At 42.4% G+C, this 16,609-nt stretch overlaps 1 protein-coding gene across 1 annotated transcript in view; it reads left to right on the top strand.

Annotated features, from left to right (window-relative positions):
- agmo (alkylglycerol monooxygenase) overlaps positions 1-16,609 on the top strand; it is a 55,261-nt gene that overhangs the window by 1,837 nt on the left and 36,815 nt on the right. The window contains exons 2-3 of the mRNA XM_061675745.1: positions 11,694-11,824; positions 12,949-13,100. Of these exons, the coding sequence (XP_061531729.1) occupies positions 11,694-11,824; positions 12,949-13,100 (283 nt within the window). The remainder of the gene's footprint in view (positions 1-11,693; positions 11,825-12,948; positions 13,101-16,609) is intronic.

The raw sequence follows: 16,609 nt of genomic DNA, 5'->3' as shown, positions 1-16,609 counted from the left end.
TTGGCTGTTTGTCTTGTTTAATAAATGGATGAGAGTGTATTGGTGGCACGGCGACCGACTGGTTAGGACATCTGCCTCACAGTTCTGAGGTTCAAATCCCTATCCCCCGGTTCAGGGGATAGGCTCCAGCACGCCCGCAACCCTCGTGAGGATAAAGCGGTCCGGAAAATGTATGAATGAAGGAAAATGTATTGATGACTTTGGCTTTCCTTTCCCCCCCCCCCCACTTTACACGAACAGCAACGTACAGTAGCTGAAGCTTGCTCGTAACAGAGAGGAAATAAACAACAACAACCGAGCGACGGCTTGTTACCTGGAAAACGAGTTCGTTGGGGCACTTGTAACTCAATATACCATTATATACTGGATATAGACCACACAGTTTATGGGTTAAAATTCAGTTAGAAGTGCCCCCAGTAAAGTTAAGAAAGAAAAAAAACCAAACAAAACAAAACAAAAACTTTCCAGGCATGTTACCTTGATGAACTCCTACTACAAAATGTATCCAAATAAGCCTAAATCAGAAGCAGGTATCTTAGACAGATGGATGATTGTAAATTGCGAAACTTTTATGGCCTTCGCTATTTAATGTGGGCGGAGCATGGCGTCAAATTCTGACGAGCGGTTTGAGAATTCTCGGAAAGGGAGAAGAAATTAGCCCCAGACACCAGTTTCACCGATCTACCCTGAACTGGGTGGACATGTCCATCATGACAGGACGTACGAAAAAGTCTCGAGAACCCATGCCCAAAATTTCACAGGAAGTCAGCCATTTTGGTTTGAAGCAGTCATTTTCGGGGAATTTCACTGCCTCGTGCTTTGCTGAACTGCTGCTAAGAAATGTACACAAACGAGTCCCAAATGGAAGCAGGTATCCTAGACAGATGGGCGATACTAAATTGAAAAGCTTTTTTTTTTTTTTTTTTTTTTTGCCCACGCCAACAAATGCGGAATATGACGTCAAAGCTTGGGAGTTAATTTGAGGATTCTCGAAACGTAAATAAAAGCCAGTCAATGAGAGGAAATCTATCATGTGTTTATCTAAATCTATCATAACAGGACGCACAAAAAAGTCTCAAGGACCCATACCTGAAATTGAACAGGAAGTCGTTCACTTTGGTTAAATGCAGCCATTTTGGACAAAATGCTGGGCTCATACTTTGACGAACTCCTGTTAGGAAATTCACCCAAATGAGCCCCAATTAGAAGCAGGTATAGTAGACAAAGGGGCGACAAAGTCAACGCCAAATTGTATTGATAATTTCGTGGACTCGCCCTAAACAAAAGGTTTGCGATGGACAGTTCATCACTGCTCTTTTTTTGTTTTCTTTTTCCAACTCAAAATTTGCCTCAAGCTGACATTGATCACGTCCTCTCAGTCCATCTTTGTGATTGGGTGCGCCTGCCACATGATATCCTACTTTAGGGCAAGCGGCCACAGATCGGAAGGTTCTTTCAGTGTGAAAAGTGATTGTCATTGCAGTTATGCTTGGCTTGGTGTAATGGCTCATAATTCACATGCTGCGGGGCTGAAACAGTGAAAGCTTTGTCTAGAAGACCAACAATGAGGACAATATGTGTCACACTTTAGGCAAAATGCACCACGAGTGAAGCACAAGAGCTCCTAATTGAGCACATATGAACAAAAACAGAAAGAAGTGAACCATAAAGAGAAACAAACAGTACCACAAATATTCTCAGTTTATGTAGGTTTTAGCCTGTGAAGTTCATCTACTTTGTTTCAGTTTAAGTTTCAATAAACAAACCAAACCAAAACCACGAGTGACTCTTGAAAAACAATCTATATATCTATATATATAGATAGAGATAGATAGATAGATATATATACCTATATCTCTATATCTATCTATATATATCTATATATCTATACATATCTATAGATCTATGTCTATCTATATATCGATATATATATACATATCTATATCTATCTATATATCTATATATATATCTATATCTATATATATCTATATCTATCTATATCTATATCTATATCTATATATATCTATATCTATATATATAGATATATAGATAGACATAGATATATAGATATCTATATCTATATACATATAGATATATATATCTATATATATATATAGATAGATCTATATATATATAGATAGATCTCTCTATCCATCTCTCTATCCATCTATCTATCTATATATATATATTTATTTATTTATTTATTTTTTACACCTCAATGGACCATTGTAAATCATGAAATTACTTTGTTCTGCCTTCTGATTGGCTAAAATGCCCGAATAGCGCTACAGGTTTTTATTATTTTCTTATTATCTTGGAGTCGAAGGGAAATTATTCTATGAACTTACTTTTCAAAATCCCTGTGTGCAAACTATCCTTAAATAAATCCAGGTGTCATTTGACAGCGTGTGAACATGTTATGCCATTTGAAAGTTGGCCTCACGAATTGTCATTAAACCAATTGTCACTAAACCAATTTGCTTATAAGAACAAATAATGCCTGAATGAATGACTCAGCAGTTTTTGTTTTGTGTTTTAATTAATTTCCACATTAAAGAAAGAAAAGAAAAGAGCTCTCCTTTTTGCAAGAGTGGACCACATTGGATTTACAGTCTTTTTGCCACAGTGAAGGCGGGGATAAAAGTGTCTTGTCAGCCGCCATGTTTTATGTCAAGCGTGACCTCGGCACGCCGTATGAATCGAGGGAAACGCGCCCACATCTGGTCAGCAAATGTTCCACACGAGGAACAAAATTATACCCGACAAAAAGCTGTGCGTAAAGGCTACAAAAGTGCAAACAGTGTCAAATATACTCAGCTATGGAAAGCCCTTTGAGCATTTACTCCATATCTTTGATAAAGATAGACGATTTCAGTGCACTTGTTGAACGACTGTGTTTTACTAATAATGTATTATTCCTCTACTCGTGCCACTTTTGTCCTACTGATATGACTTTAAGATGGATATCATATAAGTTTGGCATACTTTATGGAAAATGTCCAATGAAGTTGGCACGATTTGCAAATCATGTTCAACCTATATTTAATTGAATACACTACAAAGACAAGATATTTAATGTTCCAACTGATAAACTTTGTTTTTAGCAAATAATCATTAACTTAGAATTTTATGGCTACAACACGTTCCAAGAAAGCTGGGACAGGTGGCAAAAAAGACTGAGAAAGTTGAGGAATGGCTCATCAAACACCTGTTTGGAACATCCCACAGGTGAACAGGCTAATTGGGAACAGGTGGGTGCCATGATTGGGTAGAAAAGGAGCTTCCCTGAATTGCTCAGTCATTCGCAAGCAAAGATGGGGCGAGATTCACCTCTTTGTGAACAAGTGCGTGAGAAAATAGTGGAACAGTTTAATGACAATGTTCCTCAAGGTACAATTGCAAGGAATTTAGGGATTTCATCATCTATGCTCCATAATATCATCAAAAGGTTCGGAGAATCTGGAGAAATCACTGCCTGAAAGAGGGAAGGCTTCTCTGGGCCCGAGCTCATCTAAGATGGACTGATGCAAAGTGGAAAAGTGTTCTGTGGTCCGTCGAGTCTACATTTCAAATTGTTTTTGGAAATTGTGGACATCGTGTCCTCGGGCCAAAGAGGAAAAGAACTAAAATCCAGCATCTGTGATGGTATGGGGATGTGTTAGTGCAAATGGCATGGGTAACTTACACATCTGTGAAGGCACCATTACTGCTGAAAGGTACATAGAGGTTTTGGAGAAACATATGCTGCCATCCAAGCAACATCTTTTTAATGGATGCCCCTGCTTTTTTCAGAAAGACAATGCCAAACCACATTCTGCACGTGCTACAAAAGCGTGGCTTCGCAGTAAAAGAGTGCGGGTACTAGACTGGCCTGCCTGCAGTCCAGACCTATCTCCCATTGAAAATGTGTGGCGCATTATGAAGCGTAAAATACGACAACGGAGACCCCGGACTGTTGAACAGCTGACGCTGTACATCAAGCAAGAATGGGAAAGAATTCCACCTACAATGAAAAGGTGATGTAACACAGTGGTAAACATGACCGTCCCAGCTTTTTTGGAACGTGCTGCAGCCATAAAATTCTAAGTTAACGATTATTTGCTAAAAACAATAAAGTATATCAGTTTGAACATTAAATGTCTTTGTAATGTATTCAATTAAATATAGGTTGAACACGATTTGCAAATCATTGTATTCTGTTTTTATTTATGGGTTATAATAAAACTCCCTGCCTCAAAGATTGTCTGCAGCCAGGTTGGCACTGCAAATGAGAATCAGTTCTCAATAGCCTCACCTGGACAAATAAAGGGTTTGGTTTTGAAGATATCAAAAATATTCGCATTTAGATTGAGATATAAAATAAGACATTAACTGGAAAGCTTGAAATGCCAGCATTTTCTTTAGATCCAGTATGTGTCACTAATGAGGAATATCAACCGCATTTGCTTAAAACACATTCTATGCCAGTCCTCCATGTTAACATGGATATTTGAATTCAACAGCTGTCAATGCCAGTGAATGAGATTTATTTAATCTATCCTGAACTAATAAGTGTGATGGAAACACAAACCACATGGGCCACAGGAACCTTTTGCTCCCAGGAACTCCTACTACCACGAACCTCAAAGTTCCGAGGCTGGTTGGTGGAAAAGCCCCTCATAACACTTGCATAACACAATGCTCTCAAATTATATCTAGTGCTGCCCTGTTTAGGTACCCTCCTGCTGCCATGGAAGCTCCAGAAAATGGTATAGATCTGTTATTTCTTTGGTAAAGTTTTAGTTGGAAAAATAATTTTATAAAACCAAAATACTACTCCACGTGAATGGAACTTGCATCCTAAACGGAATGGAACCGTAAACACTTGAAAACTGTAACACTTGGAAAATGGTGCACCAAATGTATCCATTTTTGTTCTTTTGCAGGAATGAATTAAAAAAAATATATAATTCTCGAAAATGGAACTTGAAAACCAAATGGAACCGTAACTCTCAAAAACAGCGATCAAAGGTCGTATCTAATGCCTTCCCATTTAGATATCCACCAGCTCAATTGAAGGGCGCCAAAAAGTGGTAATGAGCTGTCATTTTTGTTAACATTTAGCAGGAATGCCACCGTTTTTAAAAATAATGAATTATAACTAACAATTGCAAATAACTAACCCAGTACGCTAGAAACTGGATTCACCTACCGAATGGAACAGACCTGTTACATGGAGGGTGCCAAAAAAAGTGGTCCAGATCCTGTCAATACTTAGTCGGAAGGCCAGTGTATTTTATTTATACACAATTGTACCAAACCCTTTCACTGTGTCTTTTTTTGGGGGTGGGGGTAGGTAGTACCTGTTGCTACTTTTCACGACGAAAACACCAAACAATTGCAAAATAAACTATTACTCTGGGGGAATTGGGACTTTTGACTTGGACGTGTTCATAGCAGTCTGCGACCAGATGTTGGAATTTCTGTGCGTGATGACGACTCCCTGGTGTTGCTCTGCACACATGCATGCGCGCACACACACGTTGCTGCTATGGCTATGTGTCTGGCAGATAAAATTGAGCAGCGGTAATTAGTTCCATGTTTGACAGAGCTGTTAAGATGTCATAACATGTTTTCCAGAGGGGCGGGGGCATGTCTCAGCATTTATTCAGTCGAACAACAAAACGCAGGATGCACTCAACACGCTTAAAACGATACTATTCTCATCTTTTTTTGCTCCCGAGTGGAACACTTCCGATAGCGTCATGGCAGTAAATGAGACTTCATCCTTCTAAATATGGATTTAAAAAAAAAAGGATTATTAATCAACTATCCGACAATGTGACTGTAGCAGAAATGGACAAACATGTCACGTGTGGGGAGTAGCTGGACGCAAGAGCAGGCGGAGGCAGATGTAAAATGATGAATCAGAATCATCTTTATTTGCCAAGTATGTCCAAAAAACAAGGAATTTGTCTCTGGTAGTTGGAGCCGCTCTAGTAAGACAACAGACAGTCAATTTACAGAACACTTTGGAGACAAAGACATTGACAAAAAAAAAAAAACAACAGTCACTGAGCAGTAAAGGGTTGCTGGTTATCTGGTAATGCTGGTACATTTTATTTTATTTTATTTTTTTGACAATTGTGCAAAAAGATGCAGAGTCCTCTAGCACTTAGAGCAGTTCGAATGACTAATATTGCAATAGTCCGGTGCAATGACCATTGTGCAAAGGGCGCCGAGACTTCAAGGAGTGTATGCGGTTTAAAGTGACGAGTCGTGGCATGAGTGGCCAGTATATGCAAATAGTGCAGCATGGCGAGACAACTACAGTGAGTGCACGAGTAATACATAATTGGCCCCACAGAAATGTGACAACAAACAAGTCAAAAAATTGCCAGCTTGTTGTAATGAAATTGTAGGTTAGGTGTTTAAGAAGTTGATCGCAAGAGGGAAGAAGCTGTTGGAATGTCTGCTAGTTCTAGTTTGCATTGATCGGTAGCGCCTACCTGAGGGAAGGAGCTGGAAGAGCTGGTGACCGGGATGCGGAGGGTCCGAAAGGATTTTGCACACTTGTCTTAGTTCTGGTAGCGTGCAACTCCTCAAGGGTGGGTAGGGGGGTACCGACAACCCTTTCAGCAGTTTTGATTGTCTGTTGCAGTCGGAGTTTGTCCTTTTTTGTAGCAGCACCAAACCAGACTGTGATGGAAGAAGACAGGACTGATTCGATTACCGCTGTGTAGAACTGTCTCAGCAGCTCCGGTGGCAGGCCGTGCTTTCTCAGAAGCCGCAGGAAGTACATCCTCTGCTGGGCCTTTTTGAGGACGGAGTTGATGTTGGTCGCCCACTTCAGGTCCTGAAAGACTGTAATTCCCAGGAACTTGAAGGTTTCGACGGTTGACACAAGGCAGCTGGACAACGTGAGGGATGCCTCCTGAAGTCCACGATCATCTCTACAGTCTTGAGCGTGTTCAGCTCCAGGTTGTGTCGGCCGCACCACAGCTAGCCGCTCCGCTTCCTGTCGATATGCAGACTCGTCACCGTCTTTGATGAGGCCGATGACAGTGGTGTCACCTGCAAACTTCAGGTGTTTGACAGTCGGGTGCGCTGAGGTGCAGTCGTTCGTGTAGTGTAGAACAGTTTGAGGAAAGGTTATGGAGGTTGTCCTGGATGTGTTGGCAGGCGGCGGCGTGGACAGGTGACAGGCTGTGGACAGAACAGGCGGCTGGCTTGGTGGCAGGAATGACGTGGGGCAGGAACAGAGGGGAGCACTGGGAACAAGGAGACAAGAATTAACAAGGGAAGCGAGCAACAGTATAGGTTACTTGACACAAGGTGGGCCAAGGTACTGCTAGGAGAAGCTACAATACTTAGGTGAGTATTTCTGGGAACAGGCAGGCTTATATACGCCGGTGGTGATGAGGCCAATTGAAGACAGGTGCTGAAAACAGAGAGGGGAGGGGGGAGAGGACACAAAGTGTCCTCCCAGTTCCAATAATGGAACTGCAGGGCAGTATATGACAGTACCCCCTTCTCAACGGGCGCCTCCCGACATCCTGCCAGGCTTCCCCGGGTGAGTCGCGTAGAAGTCATCCAAAAGAGCAGGATCGAGGATGAGCTTCCAGGAAATCCAAGAACGCTCCTCCGGCCCATACCCTTCCCAGTCGACAAGGTCCGGGAACCCCACCCCCCTAGGCCTCTCGTCGAGGATGCGTGACACCGTTAAGGCCGGATGGTCGTCAATAACCCGGGGGGTGGAGGGGGTTCGGCCGGAGGGCTCAGGGCGCAGGTGGAGACAGGCTTCAGCAAAGAGATGTGGAATGTGCGATGAATTTTCAGAGACTGGAAGCTTCAATTGGACGGAAGTGGGATTGATCTTTGTAATGGGGAAGGGACCAAGGAAACGCAGAGTGAGTTTCCGGGACTCTGTCTGAACCGGTAGGTCGTGAGAAGAAAGCCAGACAAATTGGCCCAACTTGTCTTCGGGCATCGAGGAGCGATGACGGTCCGCGAGCTGTTTATTACGTACGGCGGACCAGGTCAACACTGCTTGGACGTCTTTCCACACTGCCTGGATTCTCCGTAGATGATCCTCGACGGTGGGGACTGCCACTGCCTGCTCTTTAAATAATGGGTGTTGGTAACCATAGCAAGCCAAGAATGGGGAGGGGTAAGTAATGGACTGATTTGGAAAAGCGATCGAAAATAGTGAGAATGATAGTTACCTTCAGAAGGAGGTAGACCGGTAACAAAGTCCAGAGCGATATGGGTGGCTAGGGATTGGCAATGGATGCAGCACCCCAGCTGGGGGCAGGTGTGAAGACTTCCCTCGGAGCAGGCTTGGACGAACTGAATGGTGCGGGTGATGCCGGGATGGCAGGTGAGTTCGAAGAACGTCAGAGCGTGCGGAATCTGGTACGAACAGGTGGTTTGGAGGCCCAGTCTTGGGATCCGGGTGAGTCTTTTGGGCCTCCTGAACCACCTGTTTGATCTGCCAAGTGGCTGCTCCAATGAAGCATGAGGAAGGAAGGATAGGTTCCGGTTCGTCAGGGCTGGAGGGGGGTGTGTAAAGTCGAGACAGGGCATGTGGTTTGCCGTTTTTGGATCCAGGACGGAAGGAGAGACTGAAATTAAACCTGCTCAAGAAGAGAGCCCAGCAAGCTTTTTGAAGGTTAAGGCGTTTGGCGGAACGGATGCAAGAGAGATTCTTGTGGTTTGTCCAAATGATGAATGAGTAGTTCAGTCCCCTCCAGCCAGTGCCTCCACTCTTCCAAGGCCCATACAATGGCCAGTAGCTCTCGGTTGCATACGGCATAGTTCCTCTCGGCAGGGGACAGACGACGGGGGAAAAAAGGCATGGGTGAAGTTTATGGGTCGCGGGGTCCTGCTGCGAGAGGACAGCCCCTGCCTCCGTGTCCGATGCGTCAACCTCGACCCCGAACTGGAGGGAGGGGTCGGGGTGGCGAAGAATGGGCGCACTGGTGAAAAGGGTCTTGAGTTGACTAAATGCTTGGGATGCTGCTGGGTTCCACTGAAAGGGGGAGCTGGTGGATGTGAGGCTAGTGAGGGGAATTGCGATCTTGCTGTAATTACGGATGAATCGACGGTAGAAATTAGCGAATCCAAGGAAACGTGGCAGTTTGCGGGTGGTGGGAGTGGGCCAGTTAACGACGGCTTGGATCTTGGCAGGGTCGGGTTGTAGTTGTCCTTTAGAGATAACGTCGAGGGTGGCGATTTATCAGAGGGCGGTATAGCTGAGAGCAGGCAGTGTGAGTGGCAGTGAGGGCTCCATCCGGTGATGTCTAAGTGTGTCCAGTCGATGGCGGGGTTGTGTTTTTTGAGTCAGGGAATTCCGAGGACTAATGGGGTAATCAGGGTGATTACCCGAAATGAGCAAGGTGAATGGCACTGTTTGGAGGGTAACGGGGGAGATGATTGGGCCATCCAGGGCTGTGACTTTCTTCGGGGACGGAAATGGAGGTGGTGGTCGGCACCGGAATCTATAAGGTGTTCTGAGCAGAAACTATAATGCATGCGAGAGGGAGAGCTTTGGCGAATGGAGGTTTGGCTCACCACGGCGCTCTTGGGTCGCGGTGAGCCTGGTCTTTTGATCGGAGGGGGCCTGAGGAAATAAAGTGACCGGATTGACCGCAGTAGATATACAGTTGCTGGATGACTCGACGCTGACGCTCCTGTGGTTCTCGACGAGTTTTACCAATTTGCATGGGCTCTGTGGTAGCTGCGGGGAGTGAAGGAACTGCGGGAGACTGTGCGGGAGGCGGGCGAGAAGCCGACTGCGTGGTGCTCGGAGTGGGAGGATTCTTACATACGCGGACCCTCCTCTCTCGTACTCTCTCTCGCAGTCGGTTATCAAGCTGAATGGAAAGGGCAATGAGATCCTCGACAGTGGAGGGCTCGTCCCGGACCGCTAGCTCATCCTTGAGTTGGTCGGAGAGGCCATTTAAAAAAATCCCCCCCCCACAGCGCCGTGTCGTCCCACCCGCATTCACCTGCCAATATCCGGAACTCAATGGAATATTCCGCTGCCGATTTAGCGCACTGTGTGAGCGTGAGGTGACGACGGATGGTTTCTTTGCCTTGAACTGGGTGATCAAATACTTTGCAGAGTTCAGCGGAAAAATAATCGAATGAAGTACCGGAGAGGAGTTTTGCCATAATGAAGTGGACCATTGTGCTGCTTTGCCGCCGAGGAGGTTAGTGACAAATGCTACTTTGGAACGTTCGGTGGGATAACTGTACGATTGGATATTGAATATGAGTGAGAAATTAAGAATAAACTGGCTAGATGCACCTAGGTCCCTGGGGTAGGGCTCGGGCGGAAGGACATGAGGTTCTTTGTACGGGAAGCGGGGTGGCTCGGCAGCTGCGGGTTTACAGGGGGTTGAAGGGATTGAATCTGTTGGGAAAGGAGGGAGACGTTGCGAAAGGGAGTGGAGCGTAACAGTGATTTCTTGCAGGTTTTTGTCGTGTCGTCCAATGTGGGCACCTTGCGTTCTTCAGAGACTCCGGAGTTGCTGGGTCCATAGTGGCCCAAGTATTCTGTCACGTGTGGGGAGTAGCTGGACCCAAGAGCAGGCGGAGGCAAATGTAAAATGATGAACATTTCAATGAGGAAAGGTTACGGAGGTGCTCCCGGATGTGTTAGCAGGCGGCAGGCAGTAGACAGAACAGGCGGCTGGCTTGGTGGCAGGAATGACGTGGGTCAGGAACACAGGGGAGCACTGGGAACAAGGAGACGCAAGAGTTAACAAGGGAAGCGAGAAAAGGTATAGCTTACCTGACATACAGTGGGCCGTGGTACCGCTAGGAGAGGCTGCAATACTTAGGCAAGGATTTCCAGGAACAGGCAGGCTTATATACACCGGTGGTGATGAGGCTGCTTGAAGACAGGTGCTGAAAACAGAGAGGGGAGGGGGGGGAGAGAGGACACAAGGCGCCCCCCCCGGCTCCAATAATGGAACTGCAGGCAGTAAATTTGTTGTTTATTTGCAGTTATTCATTTTATGTATAATGTATAATAGAAAGTACTGTAATTTGAAAATTAAGGAAAAGAGTTCAAAAAGTCAAAAATGCATGGTATTTTGTGTTTGCAACAACCCAAAAAAATGGTATTTTATGTTTGAGGAAATGTCTTGCTTACAATATTTCTGCATTTTGATGTCTATTCAAATGTATTTTTTTTTATATAAAAGAAGGTTTTTGAGTACATTAAATGTACGTACAGTATGTTATGTTGTATATACAGGTACATACATGAAATGGAATGTAAATATGGTATATTACATGTGTATGGAACATTAAATATGATGTGTGGTACATTAGAGGTGTATAGAACATTAAATATGTACCGTAAATACAGTATGGTACATTACACACATGTAGCCCATTAAATATTATGTAAATATGGTAGCTGCATATACTACCTGTTTTTATTGAGCTTTTTTCATGTTTTTTTTTTTGGGAGGGGGGGGGGGGGGGGTACTGTACTTGTCAAACGAGGGTGTGCCTTGGCGGCTTCCTCCAAGCCGGTGCTGCTGGGAAGCAAACATCACGGATGACCACACTTGAAAGTTGCCTTCTTTTTCTCAGCTGATCCAAAGCAAATAGCCCGCTAAAAGCAACACTGGATGTCCTGTTTTTACTCGCTAAAACGGTACTGAGTCGTGATTGTGTGATTGTGTTTGTGTGTGCAGGCCAACCCTTTGTTCCTGGGCCTGGTGGTCCTGGAGATGCTGCTGGGCTCGCTGATGTCGGGGGCAAAACTTTGCAACGTCGCTGACGCCATCATCTCCGTGTCCTTAGGGATGACCTCGCGACTCCCGCTGTGAGTGCTCACCTTCAATTTAAATACATTACAGCCATTGCAATGTGAATTCATTCTTTACAATTATTTTAATAAATGGTCCATTCATGAATGAACATGAGCAACAGAGTCAGAAATGATTATATTCAAGATTAAAGCTGCTTATTGCAAAAAAAAAAAAAAAAAAAAAAAGTTATTCAAGATATCCAATGAAATTTCTGTCGGCAGGCTTCCCTTTATAAGAATAGAAGATCAAAAATTTGTATAACATATAGTTATTTACATCATAATAAATAATTTAATATGAATACATAAAAGTGTGAAATATACCGGTAATCAAAATGAATTTGATTGAATTTAGTTATTAAAATATACATACATTATTTATAAAAGTGAACTAATTTATAAAATTATCCATTAATTAATACAATTGTGAAATAAATTTTTTTTTAAAAATTATCAGTTTCATAAGTGTTTGTTTTTTAAATTATTTATATTAATTGATTTTATTTATTTATTTATTTTTATTATTTTTTATTATTATTATTTTTTTTTTGTAATTTATTTGGCATGAAATATTTTTTTAGGGGAAATTATAAATACCTTATTGTAATACTGAATTACTTAATAATGACTTCATTTCAATACATAATGGAAGGTTTTTGTTGTGCCATATTCTATAAATATACTTAAAGCATGAATAAAATAAATATAAATTCTAGTACATAAATACTTAGAAAGTTCCTTAAGTGATTGAAAAAAGTCATTTAAGTCAAAATAAATGGGCAATTTATTAAATTATTTCACATTTTGACGTGTGCATTCACATTTTAATCGTGTGTGTGTGTGAGACTTTAAATGGTGTGCCCTCATGAGTGACATCTAAAACATGACCAATTAGTGTTAATAGAAGCATCTCGACGTGAGTTGTGGCCAACTCCTTGCGAGTGTTTACATTTTGTATTTTGGTGTTTCCTGCGAGGACATTGCAGTACCTCAATTGCTACATTTATTTAACCGTTCACATTGTATTTGTAACTGAAATTTTGGCTCTTAAATCACGGTAGCAGAATACTGTAATTTGTGAATGCGATTACGCGCTGAATGCGTGCAATTAAGTAAGCGTAGACTGGACCTCCCTCGAGGCTGCTGATGCGAGGTCTGGAGCTGTCGGCCTACGTGTACGTGTGGGAGAACTTCCGCCTTCTGGAGCTGCCCTGGGACTCGCCCTGGACCTGGTGGCTCTCCTTCCTGGCCGTGGACTTGTGCTACTACTGGTTCCACCGCTGCGCTCACGGTACTCCCGTTCTCTTGCACACCTGTTGGAATTCGTTGTGGTTGGCCACAATATAAAGGGGCCAGATACAGCTTACTGTATTTGGAACTGAAAACTATAATATTGCACATTAAAATTAAATCAACTCACGAAGACCTAGGAATCATTACCAGTTCATTTTCTAAATGAGCATAAAAATTCCCAAGTCCCCACCACCACAATGTGTTATGTATTTTTTTCACTTTCAAATTCATCCTGCGGGCCGGATTGTACCCCCCAGTGGGCCAGTTTCGGTCCGTGGGCCGCATGTTTGGCACCAATGATATAAAGTGACACCCGCATGTCTAGTCTTGTTATTTCGTTGTCTGTGTGCTGACTCATACTAAATATTACTACTACTGCTTCTTGCTGGATCACAAGTTTTATAAAATTTTAATATTTTTTTTATCGAATTTGGTTAACTAATTTTTGCTGAATTCTGTAAACACATACACTTTAATTAATTAATTTCACATTATTACTTTTATTTCATTATTATTTTTTTCAATATGTACCCTCTAAAAATTCAAAGATTAGTTGTTTTTTTTATTCCGCAATGAATGAGGAATAATGTTCAAAATGGAGGCCTATGCATGATTTGATGGTGTTCCGAGTGAACATTATTCTTCTGGCAGAAGTCAGCTCTCTCATATTCTATAAATATGTTTTAATGGTTTTGAAACATCCCAAAATTCCGTCCGCGTGGAAGCACGAGGGGGATAAATCTTCCCGTTTTGCGTGATGGAGAGCGTCCAATAGAAAATTGCAAAAAGTGACGTGTTGCGTGGGGATGCGAGGCCGTTATTAGCCTCTCTGTAAAACTGTGTCTTTTATGGCCTTTCCCCCCCTCTACCGTAACCACATGAAAGCAGCACTGCAGCGTAATTAAGTGGAAACACTTTGGAGAGGCAGTCAGACGTCCACGCTGATGTCTTCATTACGAAGAGACGTTTCTGCTTGGCCGTCACGCTCGCCAAATGCGCTAATTTAAGATTCTCCCTTGACGGGAAACTCGGGAGTCCAAACCGGAGCAGACGTTTTGCAACGGCAAACTGTTCTGTGATGCCGCTCCCACTTCCATTGCGGGCACTTGCGGAACCAAACTTGTTGTTTGGATCACTTATACACGTTCCAATACATTTATAATAAAGCAAGAAAATAAGTTTTAGCATTATAATGGGAAAAAGTCCAAATTTACCCCCCAAAAATGCTATAATATTGTGAGAAAAAAAAGGTGTAATTCTACAGAAATGAAATGTTTAAAACAATGTTATGAGATAATGATTTTATGAAAAATTAAATATTCCGTTATGAGGGAAAGAAGTCAGATTAAATTAAGTTTTCTAAACAAAAAGTTGCATTTAAGAATAAAGTCATGGTATTACAAGAATAAGTCAAATTTTGCAGGAAAAACAAAAATGCCTTCTAATATTACGATTAGGGCTATTCACGAATTGCTGGTGAAATTTGGACTTTTCTATACAATGAACCCCTGCATATTCACAATTCGCCAATCCTGACCTTACACATTTGTAACGTTCTTTTGGAACGTATGTCCCATTATTCGCTTTTCTATTTCTGTGCTCAGGCCAAAGCAGTAAAAGTTTTACTTTGTGGCATCTTGGTACCAAGGAATAATGTTGAAGTGAATTGAAAAGCTTCATTTTTGACAAAAGTAGTGCTTAGTCGCCATCTTGTGGCATTTTGGTGCCAATGAACTCTGTTGAAATCGATTGAAGAGTTTCATCTCGGCAAAAGTGGTCCTTTCCTGCTATCTTGTGGCATTTTGTTGTCAAGGAACAATACTGAAGTGAGTTGAGGAGCTTCGTTGAGACAAAATAAGTACTTTGCTGTCAGGGGTTTCGTTTAGGCAAAAGATTTTTTGTGGCATCTCGATGCCAAACAACTATGCTGAAGTGAGTTAAGGAGTTTAATTTAGACCAAAGTAGTGCTTCTTGTGGCATTTATAGGGATTTATCAACCTTTTGCTGTGGAGGCAATTACTCCCGGAATTTTGCTATGTGAGGCTGGTCTCGGACCCGATGGCCACTGATATAAGCGAGGCTTCATTGTAATCCTTTAATGCTGGCTGAAATGAGGTCAACTGAGCTGCGTAACTCCCAAAATTGAACTTTGGGACATATTTTCCACTTGAAGCTAGCACTGCATCGCCGCTCGTTAAGCATCCCGGTAGCATTGTGAAGCTCCACTTGTGTTCTTGTGGTGTTTCGTCTCTCATTTCGCTTGCGGAGGAGCCAGTGGGAGCTCCCTGCCTCAAACAGTCTAACCTCTGGGCAAGACGTGACCTTTAGTTAAGCTGCGACCGCATCCATCAAATAACCTGAGGAGGGCACCAAAATAGCAAAGGGAGCGTGGAAGCAGATGGTTTCGGGTGAGCACGAGGCGGCCCGGGGTCGGACGCGGCCGTGTTGTTGACAGGCGCGTTGATGCTGTTTACGCTACGCGTCTATCTGCAGCGCCACTAATGGCAGCTCTCTGTCTAAATGCGGCCCTGGTCGGCCGGGCGGAGGCCATTAATCAGACCCTCAGCTGTCCCGCCTTTGATTATACATGAGATAATAGAGTCGTCTCGCCAGGCCGTGCCACTTTTAGTGTCCCAAAAGGGCCGAGCGGTCTGGCTAAATGGTCCCACTTACGTCTCTAATGGCCTGTACTCTCAGCCCAAAGCGACCAGGACAAAGATTCTCTGCTTCTTGTGGATTATTATTATTATTATTTTTTGCCTGTGCAGTGATATTTGTATATTTGCAGTTCACTAAATCACATATTATTTTTGGAAGCTATCCTCCATTGCTTTGCTGCCGTCTTGTGGCATCTTGGTGCCCGCAAACTATGTTTTAGTGAACTGAGGACGCTCTTCCTTTAGACAAAAGTAGTGCTTTGCTGTCATCTTGTAGTCATAATATCCTTGATGGATAGTTTCCTTACTTCTAGTTGTATTTTACAATAATTACATTATTATATTGTGAGAAAAATGTTTTCTATTTATGTATTTATTTTTTTACAAAATACATTGAGGATAATATGAGAAAATGTTTTTTTTTTAATAATCTGAAATCGGTTACAATAATCAATAAACAGAAGACGATGGATGTATGGATGGATGTTTAGAATAATATGACAAAAAAATCCTAATTTGATGAGAATAAATCATAATTTTACAAGAGAAAGTCAGTTGCGAGGAAAAATAAATCTAGATTGTAGAATATTATGAAATGAGAAAAAAAGTTTGGTAATACTTATGTCATAATTGTATGACAAAAGCCAAGACTAAAATAATTATTTGAGGCAAAAATTTGTATTTGCATTAAAAAAGTTATAGTAATGTGAGAAAATGTTCAATGTCTTATGAAAAAAAAAATTTGGAGGGAAAAAATGTATAATTTGCCAAGTATTAAGTCATGGTTCTAAACTAAAACTCAACATTATATTTTAAGAATTCAGTTACAGTACATTAATTGTACGAGAAC

Source organism: Phycodurus eques, chromosome 4 (assembly GCF_024500275.1).
Source record: "Phycodurus eques isolate BA_2022a chromosome 4, UOR_Pequ_1.1, whole genome shotgun sequence".
In the NCBI taxonomy this organism is placed as follows: domain Eukaryota; kingdom Metazoa; phylum Chordata; class Actinopteri; order Syngnathiformes; family Syngnathidae; genus Phycodurus; species Phycodurus eques.
This window is presented reverse-complemented; position numbering and strand designations above follow the sequence as displayed.